A 19,547-nucleotide genomic window follows, 5' to 3' on the forward strand; every position below is an offset into this window, starting at 1 on the left:
TATATAAAGAAAACCTGAAAGACCCCACCAAAAAATTGCCAACTGATTTTAGTAAAGTCACAGGATACATCAACAAACAGAAATATTTGCATTTCTATACACCAATAATAAAACAGCAGAAAGAGAAATTAAGTAAACAATTCCATTTACAATTACACCCAAAATAATAAGTTACCATGGAATAAACCTAACTAAAGAGGTGAAAGACCTGTACTCTGAAAACAACAAAACACTGATGAAAGAAATTGAAGACGACACAAAGAAATGGAAAGACATTCCATGCTCATGGATCAGAAGAACAAATATTGTTAAAATATCTACACTACCCAAGGCAATCTACTCATTTAATACATTCCGTATCAAAATACCAATAACTTTTTTCACAGAACTAGAACAAACAATTCTAAAATTTGTGTGGAACAACAAAAGACCCTGAGTAGCCAAATCATTCCTGAAAAAGAAAAGCAAAGCTGGAGGCATACAACTTCAAGTTATATCACAAAGCTATAGTAATCAAAACAGTATGATACTGGCACAAAAATAGACACATAAATCAATAAACAGAAGAGAAAATCCAAAAATAAACCCCACAATCATATAGTCAATTAATCTTCCACAAAGCAGGAAAGAATACCCAATGGGAAAAAGACAGTCTATTCAACAAATGGTGTTGCAAAACCTGGACAGCTACATGCAAAAGAAATAAATGGGATAACTTTCTTACACCATATACAGAAATAAATACAAAATGGATTAAAGACCTAAATGTGAGACTGGAATCCATCAAAATCCTAGAAAAGAACTCAGGCAGTAACTTCTTTGACATTAATTGTAGCAACTTCTTTCTAGATATGTCTCCTGAGGCAATGGAAACAAAGGCAAATGTAAATTATTGGGACTTCATCAAATAAAAAGCTTCTGCACAGTGAAGGAAACAATCAACAAAACTAGAAGGCAACCTGTGGACTGGGAGAAGTTATTTGTAAATGACATATCCAATAATGGGCTAGTATCACCAAATAATCCAATTTAAAAATGGGGAGAAGACCTGACATTTCTCCAAAGAAGTCATCCAGGTGGCCAACAAACACAGGAAAAGAGGTTCAACATCACTCATCATCAGGGAAATGCAAACAAAACTACATTGAAGTATCATCTCACACCTGTCAGAATGGCTAAAATCAACAACACAAGAAACAGCAGGTGTTGGTGAAGATGTAGAGAAAAAGGAACACTATTGCACTGTTGTGGGAATGCAAACCTGTGCAACCACTGTGGAAAACAGTATGGAGTTTCTCAAAAAGTTAAAGATAGAACTACCCTATGAGATAGAAATCGTTCTACTAGGTATTTACCCAAAGAACACTAATTCAAAAGGATACATGCACCCCTATGTTTATAGCAGCATTATTTACAATAGCCAAGTGTCCATTGATTGATGAATGGATAAAGAAAAAGTGGTATGTATACGCAATGGAATATTATTTAGCCATAAAAAAGAATGAAATCTTGCCATTTGCAAAAACATGGATGGAGCTCGGAGAGTATAATGCTAAGTAAAATAACTCAGTCAGAGAAAGACAAATACCATATGATTTCATTCATATGTGGAATATAAGAAACAAAACAAACAAGCAAAGGGAAAAAATAAGAGAGAGAGACAAAGCAAAAAACAGACTGTTAACCATAGAGAAGAAACTGATGGTTACCAGAGAGGAGATTGGTGAGGGTATGGGTTAAATAGGTGATGGAGATTAAGGAATGCACTTATTGTGGTGAGCACTGTTAAATAATTATATTGTACACCTGAAACTAATATGATACTCCATATTAACTAACTGGAATTAAAATAAAAACTTAAAAAAAGAACAGAACATTACTAGCCCTCCAGTGTCCTCACTAGTTCTCCCTTCCTCTAGCCATTATCTTCATTTGCAACAGTAGAGTTTAGTTTTGCTTGTTTTTAAAATTTTTATATAATTGTAATCATAAGAAGTATTCTTTCAAGTCTGGCATCTTCTGTTTTTTCTTTCTTTCTTTTTTTTTTTTAGAGGGAGAGAGGTGGGGGAGGGCTGGGGGAGAGGAAGAGAGAATCGCAAGCAGGCTCCATGCCCAGTGCGGAACCAAACATGGGGCTAATCTCACAACCCCAAGATCATGACCTGAGCAGAAATCAAGAGTCAGATGCTCAACGGAATGAGCCACCCAGGCACCCCTGGCATTTTTCTTTTTTACTTAACCTTATTATTGTGAGATTTATCCATATTTTTGTTTGTAGTTGAAGATCATGTATTTCCATTACTGTTCCTTTGTATAACTATAACTCAAATCATTTATCCATTCCCTTGATTAACATTTTGGTAGTGTTCATTTGAGGTTATTATGCAGAGGGCTGCTACAAACATACTGATATGTTACTCTGATCATCTTTGAGTGAATTTTTGTTGGATGTATACTTGGAAGTGGAATTACTGGAAGATAGAATATGCAGATATCCAGCTTTAAAAGATACTGCCAAACAGTTTTAAAAAGTAGTTCCCACCAGTAACATATGAGAGTTCTAGTTGCTCCACGTCTTCACTAACACTTGGTATGTTTTGTCTTGTCGTTTTATTCATCATAGTGGAATGTATTGATGTTTTACTGTGATTTTAAGTTGATTTCTCTGAAGACAAAGTTGAACATCTTTTCATATGGATATCCTATTATCATCGAGTGTCTGTTCATATATTTTGCCTATTTTTTTTTCTGTTGATTTGTCTAGTTTTTTTCTTATTGGTTTGTATAAATCATTTATGTATCCTGGATATAAATTATTTGTTGCTATATGTATTGCTGTAAATCTAATTTCTTCCTCTCTCTCTCTCTCACTTTCATTCTAAAATACTGCCTATGTTTTCTCCTAGGACTTTTATGGTTTCAGGTCTTATATTTAAGTCTTCAGTCCATTTGAGTTTATCTTTGTGTATGGTATGAGAAAGTGGTCTGGTTTCATTCTTTTGCATGTAGCTGTCCAGTTTTCTCAGCATCATTTGTTGAAGACACTTTGTCCCCATTGTATATTCTTGCCTCCTTTGTCATAGATTAATTGACCATATGAGCATAGGTTTATTTCTGGGCTATCCTGTTCTGTTGATCTGTGTGTCTACTTTTGTGCCAGTACCATATTGTTTTGATTATTATAGCTTTGTAGTATATCCTGAAATCTGGGATTGTGTTACCTCCAGCTTTGTTCTTCTTTCTCAAGATTGCTTTGGCTATTTGGGATCTTTTGTGGGTCCTTACAAATTTTAGTTTTGTGAAAAATGTTGTTGGTATTTCATTTCTTTTTGATGTTTATTGTTTTAGCACATATTGGAAATGCACAAAATATTTGGGACTTGTATTTTAAAATGGAAATAGAACCATTCTTTACATGTTCAACAGGAAAGCATAAATAATGACTCACTATGCTACTTCTTACTTGCATATGACATAGCACAAAATTTAATGACAAAGACTATACAGCAACAGACGAAGAGTTGGAGGAAATATAATCCTCTTGTGTTAGAAAATGGAATGATTTATGCATTTTTATATAGAATACATATTGTTTCATGAAAAAGAACATAGCAAAAATATTTTTCCTGTTTAGATGCATGTCTTATTTACGGCTTTTTGAGGTAATGATACATTGTACGTTGAATTTTTCCAAGAGTTATGTGGTTGCCTTTAATGCAATTTGAATTACCTAAATTTTTAAATTAAACAATACAGAAAGAGTGATATTTTCATTTTTAAGTAATAGAAACATCATAGTGTTAAATGTCATCAACATTCATATAACTTCAAAGTGTGCCATCTAGTGAATTGCAAACTGGTTTTACTATTTTTCCCTTTGGGTCTGCCACATTATCTGGCAAAGGAATCCTTTGTCAAGATGCATCGTGAATTATGCTGATTTGAAATGACATTGGGTCACTTGGATAAAATGCTATAGCCTTTCAACTAAACCAAAATTCTTTACACCCCCAAACTTTGTTATTTTGTTATTTAGTTATTTAAAGGTAGTCAGAGTCTGCTTCGGTTCCTGGCACACTTTTTTTTATTATTATTATGTTAGTCACCATACATTACATCATTAGTTTTTGATGTAGTGTTCCATGATTCACTGTTTGCACATAACACCCAGTGCTCCATTCAATACATGCCCTCCTTAATACCCATCACCAGGCTAACCCATCCCCCCCACCCCCCTCCCCTCTAAAACCCTCAGTTTGTTTCTCAGAGTCCATAGTCTCTCATGGTTCGTCTCCCCCTCCAATTCCCCCCCCTTCATTTTTCCCTTCCTTCTCCTAATGTACTCCATGCTATGCCTTATGTTCCACAAATAAGTGAAATTGTATGATAATTGACTTTCTCTGCTTGACTTATTTCACTTAGCATAATCTCCTCCAGTCCCATCCATGTTGATGTAAAAGTTGGGTATTCATCCTTTCTGATGGCTGAGTAATATGCCATTGTATATATGGACCACATCTTCTTTATCTATTCATCTGTTGAAGGGCATCTCGGCTCCTTCCACAGTTTGGCTATTGTGGACATTGCTGTTATGAACATTGGGGTGCATATGGCCCTTCTTTTCATTACATCTGTGTCTTCGGGGTAAATACCCAGTAGTGCAATTGCTGGGTCATAGGGTAGCTCTGTTTTTAATTTTTTGAGGAACCTCCACACTGTTTTCCAAAGTGGCTGAGAACACATTAATAAGAGGAGAGAGAAGAACCACATGGTCCTCTCGATGCAGAAAAAGCATTTGACAAAATACATCATCCTTTCCTGATTAAAACTCTTCAGAGTATAGGGATAGAGGGAACATTCCTCAATTTCATAAAATCCATCTATAAAAAACCCACAGCAAATATCATTCTCAATAGGGAAAAGCTGAGAGCCTTTCCCTTAAGGTCAGGAACACGACAAGGATGCCCACTCTTGCCACTGTTTTTCAACATAGTACTAGAAGTCCTAGCAATAGCAATCAGACAACAACAACAAAAAAAATAAAAGGTATTCAGATTGGCAAAGAAGAAGTCAAACTCTCTCTTCACAGATGACATGATACTTTATGTGGAAAACCCAAAAGACTCCACCCCCAAATTACTAGAACTCATCCAGCAATTCAGTAATGTGGCAGGATACAAAATCAATGTACAGAAATCAGTTGCTTATACACTAACAATGTAACTGTAGAAAGAGAAATTAGAGAATCGATTCCATTTACAATAGCACCAAAAACCATAAGATACCTTGGAATAAACCTAACCAAAGAGGTAAAGGATCTATACTCTAGGAACTACAGAACACTCATGAAAGAAATTGAAGAAGACACAAAAAGATAGAAAAACATTCCATGCTCATGGATCGGAAGAATAAACATTGTTAAAATGTCTATGCTGCCCAGAGCAATCTATACCTTCAACGCCATCCCAATCAAAATACCAATGGCATTTTTCAAAGTGCTGGAACAAACAATCCTAAAATTTGTATGGAATCAAAATAGACCCCGAATCACCAGGGAAATGTTGAAAAAGAAAAACAAAGCTGGGGGCATCACGTTGTCTGATTTCAAGCTATATTACAAAGCTGTGATCACCAAGACAGCATGGTACTGGCACAAAAACAGACAGATAGACCAATGGAACAGAATAGAGAGCGCTGGCACACTTTCTGAACTTTGATAGTCATTTAAATTTTATGGGTCTGAAAATTTTTTTCTCCAATTTTAATTTAAATTACAGGTAGTTAACATATGGTGCAATATTAGTTTCAGATGTAGATTTTAGTGATTCATCACTTACATACAACACCCAGTGCTTATCACAACAAGTGCCCTCCTTAACACCCATCACCCATTTAACCCATCCCCACACCCACCTCTCCTCCAACATTCCTCAGTTTGTTCTCAATAGTTAAGAGTCTGTTCCTTGGCTCACTTTCTTAATAATGTAAATTAAAGAGTTGGGCCAGAGGAGGGTCTCTAAAACTTTCTGCTTAGAGACCTAATTCTAAGTATTCAGCGGGGACGAAAATTCTGCAAATGTCATCTTCAGATACATACATAATGTATGTACATATATATATGAACCGGAATTCATGTGACTACCTATCATCAAAGGATCAGAACAATGAGCAGAGAGAAGTGAATTGAAAGCAATTAGGAACGTTATCTCTATTGATTATGGCAACCATTTTCTGAGTACTGAGACCTTTACAATATGAGAAATTCCCATGGGATTATATAATGCCAAATAGTGCTTATTGCAGTTGGTCAATTTTCATCTCATCAGCCCTCTCAGCAGCAGTAAGTAAGAATTACTTTTTATCCATGGCTTTTCCAAACCTGGAATTTTTCTCTTTTATTTTCATTTTTTTGCCAATTTCAGCGTTATGACATGGTATTTGAATATAATTTGGTTTTTGCCTTCCCCAGAAGACTCCTAGGATTGAGCATCTTTTCATTTATTCTGTGAAATTACTGTGCTTTTCTTTTGCCTATTTTCCCCTTGTTCATCTTGTTTCATATTGATTTATCAAAGTGCTTCACATATCCTGGGTGGTAGTCCTTCTTAATATGGTATAAAAATATTTTTGGGGCGCCTGGGTGGGTCAGTTGGTTAAGCATCTGCCTTCGGCTCAGGTCATGATCCCAGGGTCCTGGGATCAAGCTCCACGTCAGGCTCTGTGCTCCATGGGGAGTCTGCTTCTCCCTCTGCCCCTCACCCCACTTGTGCTCACTCTCTCTCTTTCTCTCTCTCTCTCTCTCAAATAAATAAATAAAATCTTTAAAAAATTATTTTCTGGGTGCCTGGGTGGCTCAGTCGTTAAGCGTCTGCCTTCGGCTCAGGTCATGATCCCAGGGTCCTGGGATCGAGCCCCACATCGGGCTTCCTGCTCAGCGGGAAGCCTGCTTCTCCCTCTCCCACTCCCCCTGCTTCTGTTCCCTCTCTCGCTGTGTCTCTCTCTGTCAAATAAATAAATAAAATATTTTTAAAAAATAAAAAATAAAATAAATAAATAAAAAATTATTTTCTTCCAGTTTTTTTATTTAGATTCTTTCTCTCTGTGATATTATTGATGAACAGGTGTTCCTAATTTTAATGTGGTTGAATGTATTGATATTTTATTAGTTCCTTTTACGCCTATTTAATAAATCATTCTATAATTCAGTATCTCACTTTCTTGTCCTACAAAAATTGTACAGATTTACCTCAGCAACTTATATCCTTCGTGCATGGAGAATTGGTTTTTGTAGATGATGTAGAGATCCAATTTTACTTTATTCATATAGATAACCAGTTGTCCCAGCACCATTTATTGACTAATCTATACTCTGCTCACTTAACTGCAATGCCTGACTTAATATAAATCGTTTTCATGTAGACTTAGGATTATTTTTAGTTTCATCATTTTTATCCCCCCTTTTTTCATTTATCCTAATGTATTATCTTCATTACCATAATTTTCTAATAAATGTGCACCTTCACACAAGAAAGTTCCTTCTACTTCTTTTTCTGACATAGCTTGGCTATTTTAGGCTCGTTGTTTTTCCCAAAGAACTTGTAGAATCAGCTTTTCACATTCATTTAAAAATTTCATTTAGATTTTTAATGGAATTTCATCAAATCTATAGATCTATTTATATATGTTTAAAACATCGACTGTCCCAGTATATAGAACCCTGCAGTCTTTCTGAAATATCTTGTTAAACCCAGTACTTTTCTGAAGATTATTTTGGTCTTTCAATTTATACAATAATATTTACTAATATGATTTTTTCACTTCTAGTCTTTATAATGCTCATATATTTTTCCTTTCTTCCTACATTACCTAGGACTTCAAGTACAGTATATTGATAGTAGGCGTCCTTGTTCTGACCTTAAAGATAATATTCTAGATTTCATAATGAAGTTCACATATGCTATTTGTTTTAGATTATTTATCACAATTACTACATTAGACAGGCAAGAAGGAAGGCATCTACCATTCCTAATGCCTACCAAATTTGCCATATGTCTATACATGCATTATCTCATTTTATCTGGAAAGACTGGTATAACTAACCATATTTCAGAAACTGAGATTTGAAAAGAGGCATAATTGCTCCCCAGTGCAGTTAGCAAGTAGCCAAGCTAGGATCTAATTTCATATGTCAACCTACTTTCCCCCCCACCCCCCAGTACATATATTTAGAAATATTCGGTTGTGCTAGCTCCCAATATCAAGCCACTTGCCATATTGAACTGATTGGGGGAGTAGACACCCGGACTGTCAACTTTCAGAGACAGGAATCAGGTCAGCTTTGGCCACTCCATTATCCCTAAAGACCGGTACTGGGCTTAACACTTAGGAGGTGCTCAACCAATATTATGACTGTATGAGTGGGAGGGACCCTCTAGTTTGGCTTGCATTTATTGTCCTTGCTATGATTCTGCCTCAGAATGTGATGGATTTGGCTTCACCACTAGTGGTCACTAAAAACTTACTGGTAGGCAGTGACTTTTCTTCTAGGGCACACCCTTGTGAAAGTCCCTAGGTGTTCACTAACTCCGTGCCATGCCTTGCCCACCTCTAGCCCCTTGTGGCACCGTCTGCCTCCAGAGAGTCAGGTCGTCAGGCACTGGTGAGTTGAGACCTTGATTTGAGCTCTGATTCAAGGACAGGAGTTATTTCACTATCAAATGAAATAGCCCTGGGTGCCTGGGTGGCTCAGTCGTTAAGCGTCTGCCTTCGGCTCAGGTTATGATCCCAGGGTCCTGGGATCCAGCCCCACATCGGGCTCCCTGCTCGGCGGGAAGCCTGCTTCTCCCTCTCCCACTCCCCCTGCTTGTGTTCCCTCTCTCACTGTGTCTCTCTCTGTCAAATAAATAAATAAAATCTTTAAAAAAAAAAAAAAATGAAATAGCCCTGAGGTAAAAACCTGTTGCCAAGCGTAAGCCCCTTTTCAGCATGAACCCTCCTGTGGACATGGTAGAGAGGCTATATTACCAGTAAAACAGAGTAAGATTCCCCAGTATCACGTATAATTCTGTGTTTATAGTTTATCAGAAGCTGATTCTAGACCATACTGTTTCATTTTTCTTGGCACAATACCATCATTGCCTAGGAAGTTGAGGAAGCTTTTGGCTTACATTCTTCCTTTGGTTAAACTCACTTAATCAGTGGGAGAAGATTGCTCTTTCCAAATACCCACATTTTGGGTTAATCTGTCTGACATCTTGTGGGACCCACACTGTTACTCGTAAATATGATAAAGACAGATATATAGAGAATGTTGAGACTTCATTTACATGCTATTCCCATGATGATGTGCTGGAATTTTGACCAGTCTCATAAAAGCCAGCCCTACCATCTGCTTGGTGAGATCAGGGAATGAATCAACAATCCAGCAGACTCCATTAAGCTCGCTATCACTGCTCCCTCCATCCAAGGAGGGAACAACAACAACAAAATGCGCATGCTCTCTAGGAGATCTGTTTACTCCCAGACCAAATTCTATTTTTTTTTCTTTGCTTTCCCCTTACCAGATAATTTGTTATGGTTTGTCAGTGATGAAAATATTTGGCTCTTCACTGAGAAGATCTTTGAATATAAATGTCTCACTGAAAATTAAAATAACGCCTCAGTTGGATGGAGAGAATGTTGCAAACACATTGGAACCCATTGTTGCCAGCAGAGTAGAACCATCCAATATGCATTTATGGTACCTGATTCATGCCCTGGAGATATCACAGAGCTGCTTTCTGTGATCAGAGCTCTTGCAGTGATACTTAAAAATTAATTGAATTTTCAAGAATGTCAGCTTTAGCTATTGCAATTGATGGCCCAACAGCTAAGGAGGTTTATTAAAAATATACTGCCACCTACAGTACCGTTTGACTCTGTTTGACGGGGCTCTTGTCATGAATGTTAATTAGACAGAGTTAATCTGGGGGGGCTAATGATTAATTTTGTTTCTGTTAAGGTCTGCTGATCTACATAGTATATTTCTTTACTTATGCACATATATATCTGTTTCCCCCTAGGAAAAGAAGAATATATTGCCACTTTCAAGGGATCTGAATACTTCTGCTACGACTTGTCTCAAAACCCCATTCAAAGCAGCAGCGATGAAATAACTCTGTCCTTTAAAACTCTTCAGAGGAATGGACTGATGCTTCATACCGGGAAATCGGCTGATTATGTCAATCTCGCCCTGAAAAATGGAGCTGTCTCTCTGGTCATTAATTTGGGATCAGGGGCCTTTGAAGCACTAGTGGAGCCCGTGAATGGAAAGTTTAATGATAATGCCTGGCATGATGTGAAAGTCACCAGGAATCTGCGTCAGGTAACAACGCAGTGGATAAGAGAGTTACTGGCTTTGTTTCTCACTACAGCTGTGTGTGTGGTACTTGAAAATCCTAACAACATGATATAGGGCTCCTCAGAGTCGCTTACAAATTAGATTTTTCTTCTTCTGAGATGAATCTTCCTGCCATACTTGAGCAGGGGCATATCTAGAAAGTTCTGGGGGGCCCAAAGGCTATTTTGATACAGCGACATATGACAATTTCCCAGAGGGTGCAAGGGTATCCCTGCGACCTGCCCTTCCTGTGATGTGTGTGATTTTGTTGTGTTTTATTTTTTATTTTTTTTGTTTGTTTGATTTTAAATTCTAGTTTTCATGGTGATCATTTGGAAGCATGCACATTGGGATCATTAAATCACAGTTCCTTTTTTGTAGTAAAAATATCAGTGTGTTTGTGATTTGGGATTGTATCAATCCCTACTCCCTCTCCACCCCTACCTCTGAAACAGGGACAAGAAAAGCCCCTGAGGCATAAAGAATGACTTTGGGGGCCTGTACATCTCCTGAAGAGTTTGTTTATGAAGCCATTTTTTATTTTTAGCACAGATACTTTAAATCCCAAATGACTCTGGAGAGACCAGTTCATCTTCTAGGTGCCCATTTCTATTTGGTTGTATTTAAAAAAAAAAAAAAAAATCTTGCAAGAGTCTATATACTAGGAAAATATCAATTCTTTAGTAAATCTATGGGTCCACATATACTGTATGTTTTTAACTGAGGCATATTATTACAGTATATATATATATATACCTATATATACAAATGGAAGTGAATAGATTGTCCTTTTATATTGAACATTATAAGTTTTGGTTATTATTTGAAATTTTATATTACAATGTGTCATTTTGTTAAGTGTTGACAGTGACTAATTTTCCTGCAGTTCATGCTGATCTCAAACTAATATCCTTAACATATTTGTTGTTTCTCTGAACAGTTGCAGAATGACCGGATTGTCTCTGGTTTTCCTTTACTAAAACAGCCCTCTCTTTCTGAGCTGTTAACCGTCTAACCTTTTCTTTCCCGCTTCTGAAAGGCTTAAACTCTCCAAACTTGAGGCAAAAAAGAATTTTGGGAGTACAGACATAGTCTAGCTAAGGCAGACAAGTAAAACTGAAGGATTCTTAGATCCTCAAAGACCTTTCAGAGGCCTTCTTGGCATGGGAGGGGCCCTGCATGCTTCACACCTGCCCTGGGAAAGAGTCACCCCCCCCTCCAACTCAGTGCAGCAGGAGACCATGGATTTCCTATAAGTCTGTCTCTTTGGTTTTCCTTTTTTTATTTTTTTCTCTCAGATTCTCACCAAGAGACCGGAGGCTCATTTGAGAGAAGCGCAGAAGGAAGGGTGGGGCTTGAGGAGCCCACTTTCTAGATTTGCCTTTGCTCAGGTTACAAAGCAAACTGCGAATTGGTAGCTCAAAGGAAACCGTGGTTATTACAGCTGGGGTGCATGTGTGGCAGGACAGATTAAAAACAAATCCATTCTACTCATTCTATGTGTCAGGATCTTTGCTTTGTTTCATTGCAGTAAACTGTGACCCTAAAGCCCATCAATATGACCGAAGGAAGTTTTGGAGTTGAGGAGGAGTCCTTGTGTGCTGTAAAATTGAGTAGCAGGGCAATGCCAACCAATTCCTATGAATTTGCTGGGGTGGGGTGGGCCAGGGTGGGGGAGGGAGCACCTCCGGGCATAAGGCGGCAGTGGTCAGCTGATGAGCTTGAGGCCTTTGAATCCCTTATAGACTTTGTAAATGACTGTCAGATGTACTCAGGGAGACAAAGGGAACATTGCCATATGTCTGTTTCTATCTAGTAGCAAGTGATCAACAATACTGGCAGGAAAAATATTACCTCTGTGGGAGGCCTATTTGTTAGTCTGCTTTTTTCTTGTAAAATTTTTTTGCCCTTTTTCTATGTTACTAACATGCTTAATAACTAACATGTCATTCATGGAATGTTTCATTCTACTAACCGTTACCTGAATCAAAAAATGTACTAACATGGTAGAGACCATCATATTTTTTAAGTAACGATCGTTATTCTGTTCACAGTTTTTAATTTCCTTTCTCCCCCCTTCTCCACAAAGCACTCAGGCATTGGACACGCTATGGTAAACAAACTACATTGTTCGGTAGATATCATTCTAATTGTTTCTTATTTTGGGTTTGCCGTGTGTTTTCTTTCTTTCTTTTAACTGTAGACATCATTAACAAAAGAGGAACTGCGGTTGGTACTCTTCTGCTTACTTTGACCTCCTTCTTTTCATCTGTTGTTGACCTTCTTATTTTTTACCTGTTCCTGTCAACTTCTGTTTTCCAACTCACCTGTAGGGGCATCGTTAACGTTTCGAACGTTTTGCATCCAGCTGTGGTTAACACGGATAAGACAAAATGGTGGCTGGCCCGAGTGACCGCAAGCTCAGCCAGTCTCCAACCATTCATGATGCATGGCATGCACACCTGACTGGGGAATGTCGGAGATGCCACACCCACTCATCTTTACGTCATCACAAAGCAGTTGTTTTTTTTTGTTGTTTTTTGTTTTTTGTTTTTTTCCTTTGGTTCTCCCCGTTTTCTTTCCTTTCCTTTCTGAAACGTACTGTCCCTCCTGCATGTGCACATCCGCGTGTGCTGCTTCCACGGGTTGTTTTGCCTTTCCTCCCCTTTGGCATGGACTTAGGCACTTGCATGCTGAACAACTGCTGCTCAATAGTGCGAATAGTGACGTTGCTGGAAATAGCTTGCGCCTTTTATGTTAACAAGGTGCACGTTGTGATTAGTTAATAACAGACGACTAAACTTTACTAATATGTACACCAGCAAAACTAACCTAGGAAGCATTTTACTAACACCATTTTTGTGTCTGCTAAATAACTTTTGAGTTGCAGTAGGGATGATGCTGACACTAGTTCAATAATCAGTTAACTCTCTAACTAGTTTAGATCGCTTAGGGCTAGTTGAATAGAATCCAAGAATAAACTTCAAACAGACATGAAAATGGGTTCCGCCATAGGTCTAAAAATAAAAACCAAACAAACAGAAAAAAAAAAAAAGGCAAAAAAACAAAACGAAAAAAACAAAAAAACAAAACAAAACACAAAACAGGCATATCCCAGGATTACAGTATCTAGGTCTGAGTATAGCGTGTCCTTTCCCTGTGCTTTGTTATCTAGGTGACAATATCAGTGGATGGGATTCTTACCACAACGGGCTACACGCAAGAAGATTATACCATGCTGGGGTCTGATGACTTTTTCTATGTTGGAGGCAGTCCCAGCACAGCAGACCTTCCAGGGTCACCAGTCAGTAACAACTTTATGGGCTGTCTCAAAGAGGTAAATATCACTGTCACCAGAATCATCCCTAACCCATGATCCCATCATTTCAGATCCGGACTGAAAGGACCTTTGCCGAAGACCCAGTGTTTGCGGAGTCAAATGGCACAACCTTAAATTGAATATTCTACTGTTGTTTGTATAGGATTGGGGGAGGGAGGCAGCTCATAGAACATTATGAAGGAATGAAGTGCCTCTTCTTTTGTAGTCTGTAAGTAAGTCACAGTTAAGATCTGCATGGGCAGTTGTGTATTAGCTATAAAAGAAAGTGAAACAAAGAAAGGCTTTATCTAGAGTTAAGTTCAATGCCTTACTCATTTTTGCATAACTGTCTTAGGTGTTTTTAATACAGTGGTGACTTGTTTGATCGTTACAGGAAAAAAGAAGAAAAAATTAGGATACGAGAGAGGTTACATAAAACAAAAACAAAATGAGGCTGTGTGATGAAATAATTTTGTTCTTAGGTTTGAAAAATATTCCGAAGGAAGTGAAGCTGTTTCATTTGTGATCTGATGAGCACACTTGATATTTACCTGAGCAAAACTATCAGGCTAAAAGATACCAGTAATTTCATCCCTCCTACTCAGCTGTCCTTATCTGTTATAAATCTTGATAAAATTGGAACTTGTCAGGGTTTGGGGAGAAAAAGATTGGGAAGTCCTTGAATTTCAACTTATATTAATATGTTTTTTCCATAAAAGCTGCTTTTGGCAGTTTCTTTTGGCTGCTAGAACCAGAAGTTTCTCTTGTATTGTATGGTTGCAGTTTAATGGTGTAGACCTCCAAAATGTAAAGTGTAATCACTGAATTTATGAGTGATTAGCCATGGGTGCTGTTGGTAAGCAGTTACATACTTTGGTTTATTCTAAAGAAAATATTCCAGTTATATAAACTTGATTCAGGTAAGCATCAGTGAAAAACAGCCTCTGCTTATCATACCCTTACCTCTCCTCCGTGTATGCGAACATACTGCATGGCCCAGTAGTGGCTGGATATAGAAGAATCCTAAGAGGAATTTAAAAATGCTCATTTCAACAAATCCAAGGAGATGCAGTTCTGAAAAGTTGAATTTAACCATACTTTGTGGTGGGAGGGATCGACTGCCTCCCAGAGAATAACTTTCACCCTTTATAAGTATGTAGTATGACCCAGGACTTTGCTAAGCTCTGTGGGCATAATGAAATAATTATTATTTTCATTATTATAATAATAGCACTGGCATTTTTTGAACTCTTATTTTGTGCCTGATGCTATCCTAAGAGCTTTACAGGGATCTCCACAATATAGGTAGTCATTTTATCATCTGTATTTTTTCAGGCAAGGTATTAGGTTTCAGAGCAGGTAAGTTTCTTGAGCAAGTTGTTAGCAATAGCTAACAACTATTAAAACCTAGAGCTTAACCAAAGAAGTCTGATGTCAGAGTCTGTTGTGCTCTTAACTACTGTCATATACAGTGTCCCAGCAGAAATGTTTGTTAGGGTCCCTGCCATGGAAGATTGTGCAAACCGTTGAGGTGCTTACAAACTGAAACAGCTCTTAGAAATGTGTAATAGACTGTGAGGGATGAGGTATTAAATTGTGTGGCAGAGTTATACTCTTTGGAGTCCAAGAGAATGAAATGAGTGAGAGACCTAGTAGACAAAGAAGATACACAGAAGAGTAAGAATGTGAGAATCCTGATGGATGACTATGGTTTGGATAGGCAGGGGATAGAGAATGGGTTTCAGATTAGGAAGAAACATGGTAAAACAAACAAACAGAAACTAGTGATAAGATGCCTAAAACCCCCTTCTGGTAAAGGGGGTTTTACCCTTTTACCCACACTGCCACCCACCCATCCCGTTTCCTCACTTTCACTGTGAACAGGCCAGCCTACAGTCAGCCCCTAGGCCCTGCTTCATCTATGGAAAGTCAGTCCTGCTGTGGCCTAGGGAAAGGAAAGGTGATCTAAGAATCTCTAGCAGAAACACGACTGCAGCTAAAGAGCTCTTTCGGCTATCTAGTAAAAACATGAGGTTTTCTGCAGTGAACACCCAGGTTCAGCTGAGCCTTGTTGTCTTCTGACAGTTCAGCATGGCGGGACAGCTTTTTGAGTGTAGGAAGCTGCCGTGGATTGAAATCATAGTTTCATATTAAACTGTATGTCAGATTAATGTTGTAACGTTTAAATGTTAACGACTAGTAGACACATTCTAGAACTCATCTATTTTTATTTGGTTTTTCAGTCACAAAAAATCACTACAGCACAGACAATCCAAGTGGTCTTCCCTGTGACATTCATTTAGCCCCTGCTGAGCCCATACAATGCAGGTTCACTCCTGTCATTATCTCTACAGGTTTTGGGTTGATACCGTTCCTCTTAGTTGATTGGGCACCTCCCTCGCCCCTCTCTCCCACAGCCTGGGGGTGGGGGGATGTGTGTAGAGCAAGTGCTGTTGGGGGTTTTTTGTTTGTTTTTTAATTTTTGTTTTTTGTTTTTGTATTGTTTTTCTTTTTGACGTGTTATCTCCCTCACTTTATTTCTTCCTGACACAGTAGAGGGTGGAAAGGTACAGGCACAATCAACCTGTAAATCAGAACATACCTGACTTAGAGGGCTTTTGGATGAGCCATAGTTTCTGAATTACTGTCTATTTAGAATGCCCTGCTCTTCCTACTTCCGAAATGAAATTGCGACAAAGCGTCATAGATTTGGAGTTAAATGACCTCATTTCAGGTAGATGAGCTCCATAGAGTTACTGAAAAGAGAGGAACATGCCCATCTTCCTTCTCACCACATCTCTTAACACTAAGCCCAGGTAAGCCTTCCTCCAGCTTCCATAAGCTTTCGGCCCTGGAGTACATGGTATGTCTAAAACCTTAATTATGGTTTCATTTATGGTTCATAACAATTTGCTTTTCAATCTGTTATGTAATCCCTTTTAGGATGACCAATCCTGGGGGAGATACTAGTAACACCAGGTCCGAAGCTATAGAAGAAATATTGGAGTGTTAGATTAAGAAGGATCCTGGAAATCATTCTCCAAGCCCAGTCTCCTTTTTTGGAAATGGAGAAACAGACCTAGAGGAGTTACCTGACCTACCCAAGAGCAATGAAGGGGTAACAGGAGTAGAACACACAATACGGTCAGATAAAATAGAATTTTTGAACGGCTGACTCTGTTCTACTGTAAACAGTGGCCTCAAGACAAAAATAGAGATGGCCTACCATTCTCACTAAATCTCATCTTCATTCTTTAAAGATTAAAGTGTAGGGACGCCTGGGTGGCTCAGTCTGTCGAGTGTCCAACTCTTGATTTCAGCTCAGGTCATGATCTCAGGGTTGTGAGATCGAGCCCCAAGTCAGGCTATGCACTGGGCATGGAACCTGCTTAGGATTCTCTCTCTCTCCCTCTCCCTCTGCTCCTCCCCACTCGTGCTCTTTCTCTCTCAAAAATAAGTAAATAATAAAGATTAAAGATTAAAGTGAAAAAAAAGATATTACTTAACATGATGAAACAACCTACAATTTAATGTTCATTAGAAGCAGTTAGGGCTTTCCCTGTATGGTATTTGATAATGCCTATTTGAAATGAGACTTAGCTTGCACGCAGAGCAACGAACCCTCATTAAGAAAAGTGTTATTACAAAACCTAACCTGAGTTTGTTTAAAAAAAAAAGAGGATACCTTGAATGGCCAGGAATCTATAATAAGACAATCAAAGTAGGTTTTTTTAAATTATTTAAATTTTCATCGTAAATAAATTAAAAAGTCTTTAGAGAAATGTTTGAGCTCACTGAAAATGACTTTCAAGGATATAAATTTGAGAAAAGTTAAAGGAAAAAATTGTAAATAATGAATTACCATTATGTAACCCCCATCTAAGAAATTCCTAGAGGATGATAGGTCTTTAAAAACATGCTTGTAAATCCAGTTTTTACAAAAGCGATACTAATCATGCTTTGGCAGAAACATTTGTGTATATTCTTTGCATTTTTTATAACCTTGAGTAAAAGCTGAAATATATGTTGCTTAAGAATTATTGATGATTTTAGTTAAATTTAATTTTTCCAGCAAGCAGTTCTTGAGTGACTGCTGCAACAGGAGAGGGAATCGGAAGAGCATGCAGAAAGATAAATCACATCAGAGTGAGGTGCTTGGAGTCTGTCTGAGGACACCTTACCGCCCCGCCCATTCACCTTAAGCTACTTGGGAAAACATTTTCCGTATAAAAGTATCACAGTTGATTCCTAAGGTGCTCATTAGAATTTTTTTTTTTAAATCTTCAAAGATAGATGAAAATCCCACTAATACGTGTTTCTGTCCCAATATTTTTACCGTGAAGGCTTCTGTAGTAAATGATACAAGGAAGGGTCATGCCACTCCCTCATTAATCTTGCCTTAGAATCTACTCCTGCTATTATGCATTTCTTAGTCTCTTTGTACCTCCAAAATGCTTTGAAACACCTATTTCCCTCCTGCAGTGAAGATTATTTAACATAGTTTATTGGTAGGGAAATGAAAGTGAAGAGGGAGGAAAGGATTGTCTTCAATAAAACGACCTAGAATCTTTTATTTGCAGTTTGTTTTTAGCCGTGGGTACCTGCTGGGGGTCTTACAATCAGCTATTTGAGTGGAGACACCGCCTGTGTGAGACAATTTAGAATGTCGCCACTAAGTCTTTTGGGGTAAGCCTAAGGAGGGATTCTAGAGAAAAAGAAAATAGTGAAATGCTAGGGGGAATTAAATCCCTACTGAAAATTTCATCAACCTAATTAGATCAGCTCCGCCTTTAATTACACTGAGAAACTTCTGGCACTAAAAACTTGGAAGATGCTACGAGGTGGATGAGATTCAGAAAATATCCTTTTATGTACGCATCCCTCCCCCTACCCCATTAAAAAAAAAAATAGTTGATTCTTCCATGTAATCATCATGGTCCCCTCTACCATTTGCAGTGGCAGCTCTGTAATTCCCAAGGGGTACCAGCGTCAGCAATGGGAAAGAGATTACAAAATATCCTTTGTGCAAATACCCCTTAATTCCTGTCTTTCTTCTTTTGGACAATTGTGAAGGCTTCCCAATTTAAACCCTTCTGTGGTAGAACCAGCTTGGCAAATATGTGTCCTCAGGTGTCCTTCTGTTCTTATTTCCTTCATTGCTGAGGGAAGACTAGAGTGCCTGTCATTTACATGTAAGAACAAAGATCCGTGACAAAACCTGCATTTTAAGTTACCTTCCCGAGTTTGCAAGAGAAGGCTTTGTGACCTCTTGTAGAAATTTGACCTAGCCGGAACGGTGGAGGGTAAGGAGGTCTTCACTCATGTTTGTATATCATGCAACTTGGGAAGAGCGAGGACTTCTTTAGGTGAGAGGACCTTCTTTTAGGAGCTCCAGAGTGATGATGCAGCACATTTCTCCCCAGGTTTTCGTTTCCTCCAGACTCTTCTGTGTTGGGGTCCCTGATACCTATAAATACATTCTGCCTTTGCCCTCTTCCTGTGCTCTCACAGCCTGTGCCTCCGTAGGGAGCATTTGACAGTTTACGCTGCCCTTTCCCCAGGCTTCGTTCACTCTCTCAGGAAGGGAACTACGTTTTGCATTTCCTTGTGCCCCATTCAGATCTGAATATTTTTTTAATCACCATATTATTAGATAACTAGGGATCATACCACCATAACTGTATTTGGTAAAATGTCCTCACATGAGCTAACCATTTAAAATTAGGTTTTGCTAATGATCCTCAAAATAATAGACTGCAAAAAATGGAGAGGGATTCCTGCAACTCAAGCTCTCACCCATTTGCTTGGGGCTGACTTTCTAGAGGCAGAGTCTTGGCTTAGTGACGCCTA

The 19,547-nt window shown here is 38.3% G+C and overlaps 1 protein-coding gene across 36 annotated transcripts in view; it reads left to right on the forward strand.

The window, feature by feature from the left end:
• The window catches only part of NRXN1 (neurexin 1), a 1,121,375-nt gene that overhangs the window by 427,523 nt on the left and 674,305 nt on the right, over window positions 1-19,547 (forward strand). For 20 of the 36 annotated variants that reach the window (XM_032411088.1, XM_032411091.1, XM_032411097.1 and 17 more), the window contains 3 exons: window positions 10,062-10,363; window positions 12,468-12,512; window positions 13,554-13,715. In XM_032411088.1, the coding sequence (XP_032266979.1) occupies window positions 10,062-10,363; window positions 12,468-12,512; window positions 13,554-13,715 (509 nt within the window). The remainder of the gene's footprint in view (window positions 1-10,061; window positions 10,364-12,467; window positions 12,513-13,553; window positions 13,716-19,547) is intronic. The other 16 variants (XM_032411099.1, XM_032411106.1, XM_032411108.1 and 13 more) reach the window with 2 other exon arrangements.

This window comes from Phoca vitulina, unplaced genomic scaffold (assembly GCF_004348235.1).
Source record: "Phoca vitulina isolate PV1807 unplaced genomic scaffold, GSC_HSeal_1.0 scaffold12, whole genome shotgun sequence".
In the NCBI taxonomy this organism is placed as follows: Eukaryota; Metazoa; Chordata; class Mammalia; order Carnivora; family Phocidae; genus Phoca; species Phoca vitulina.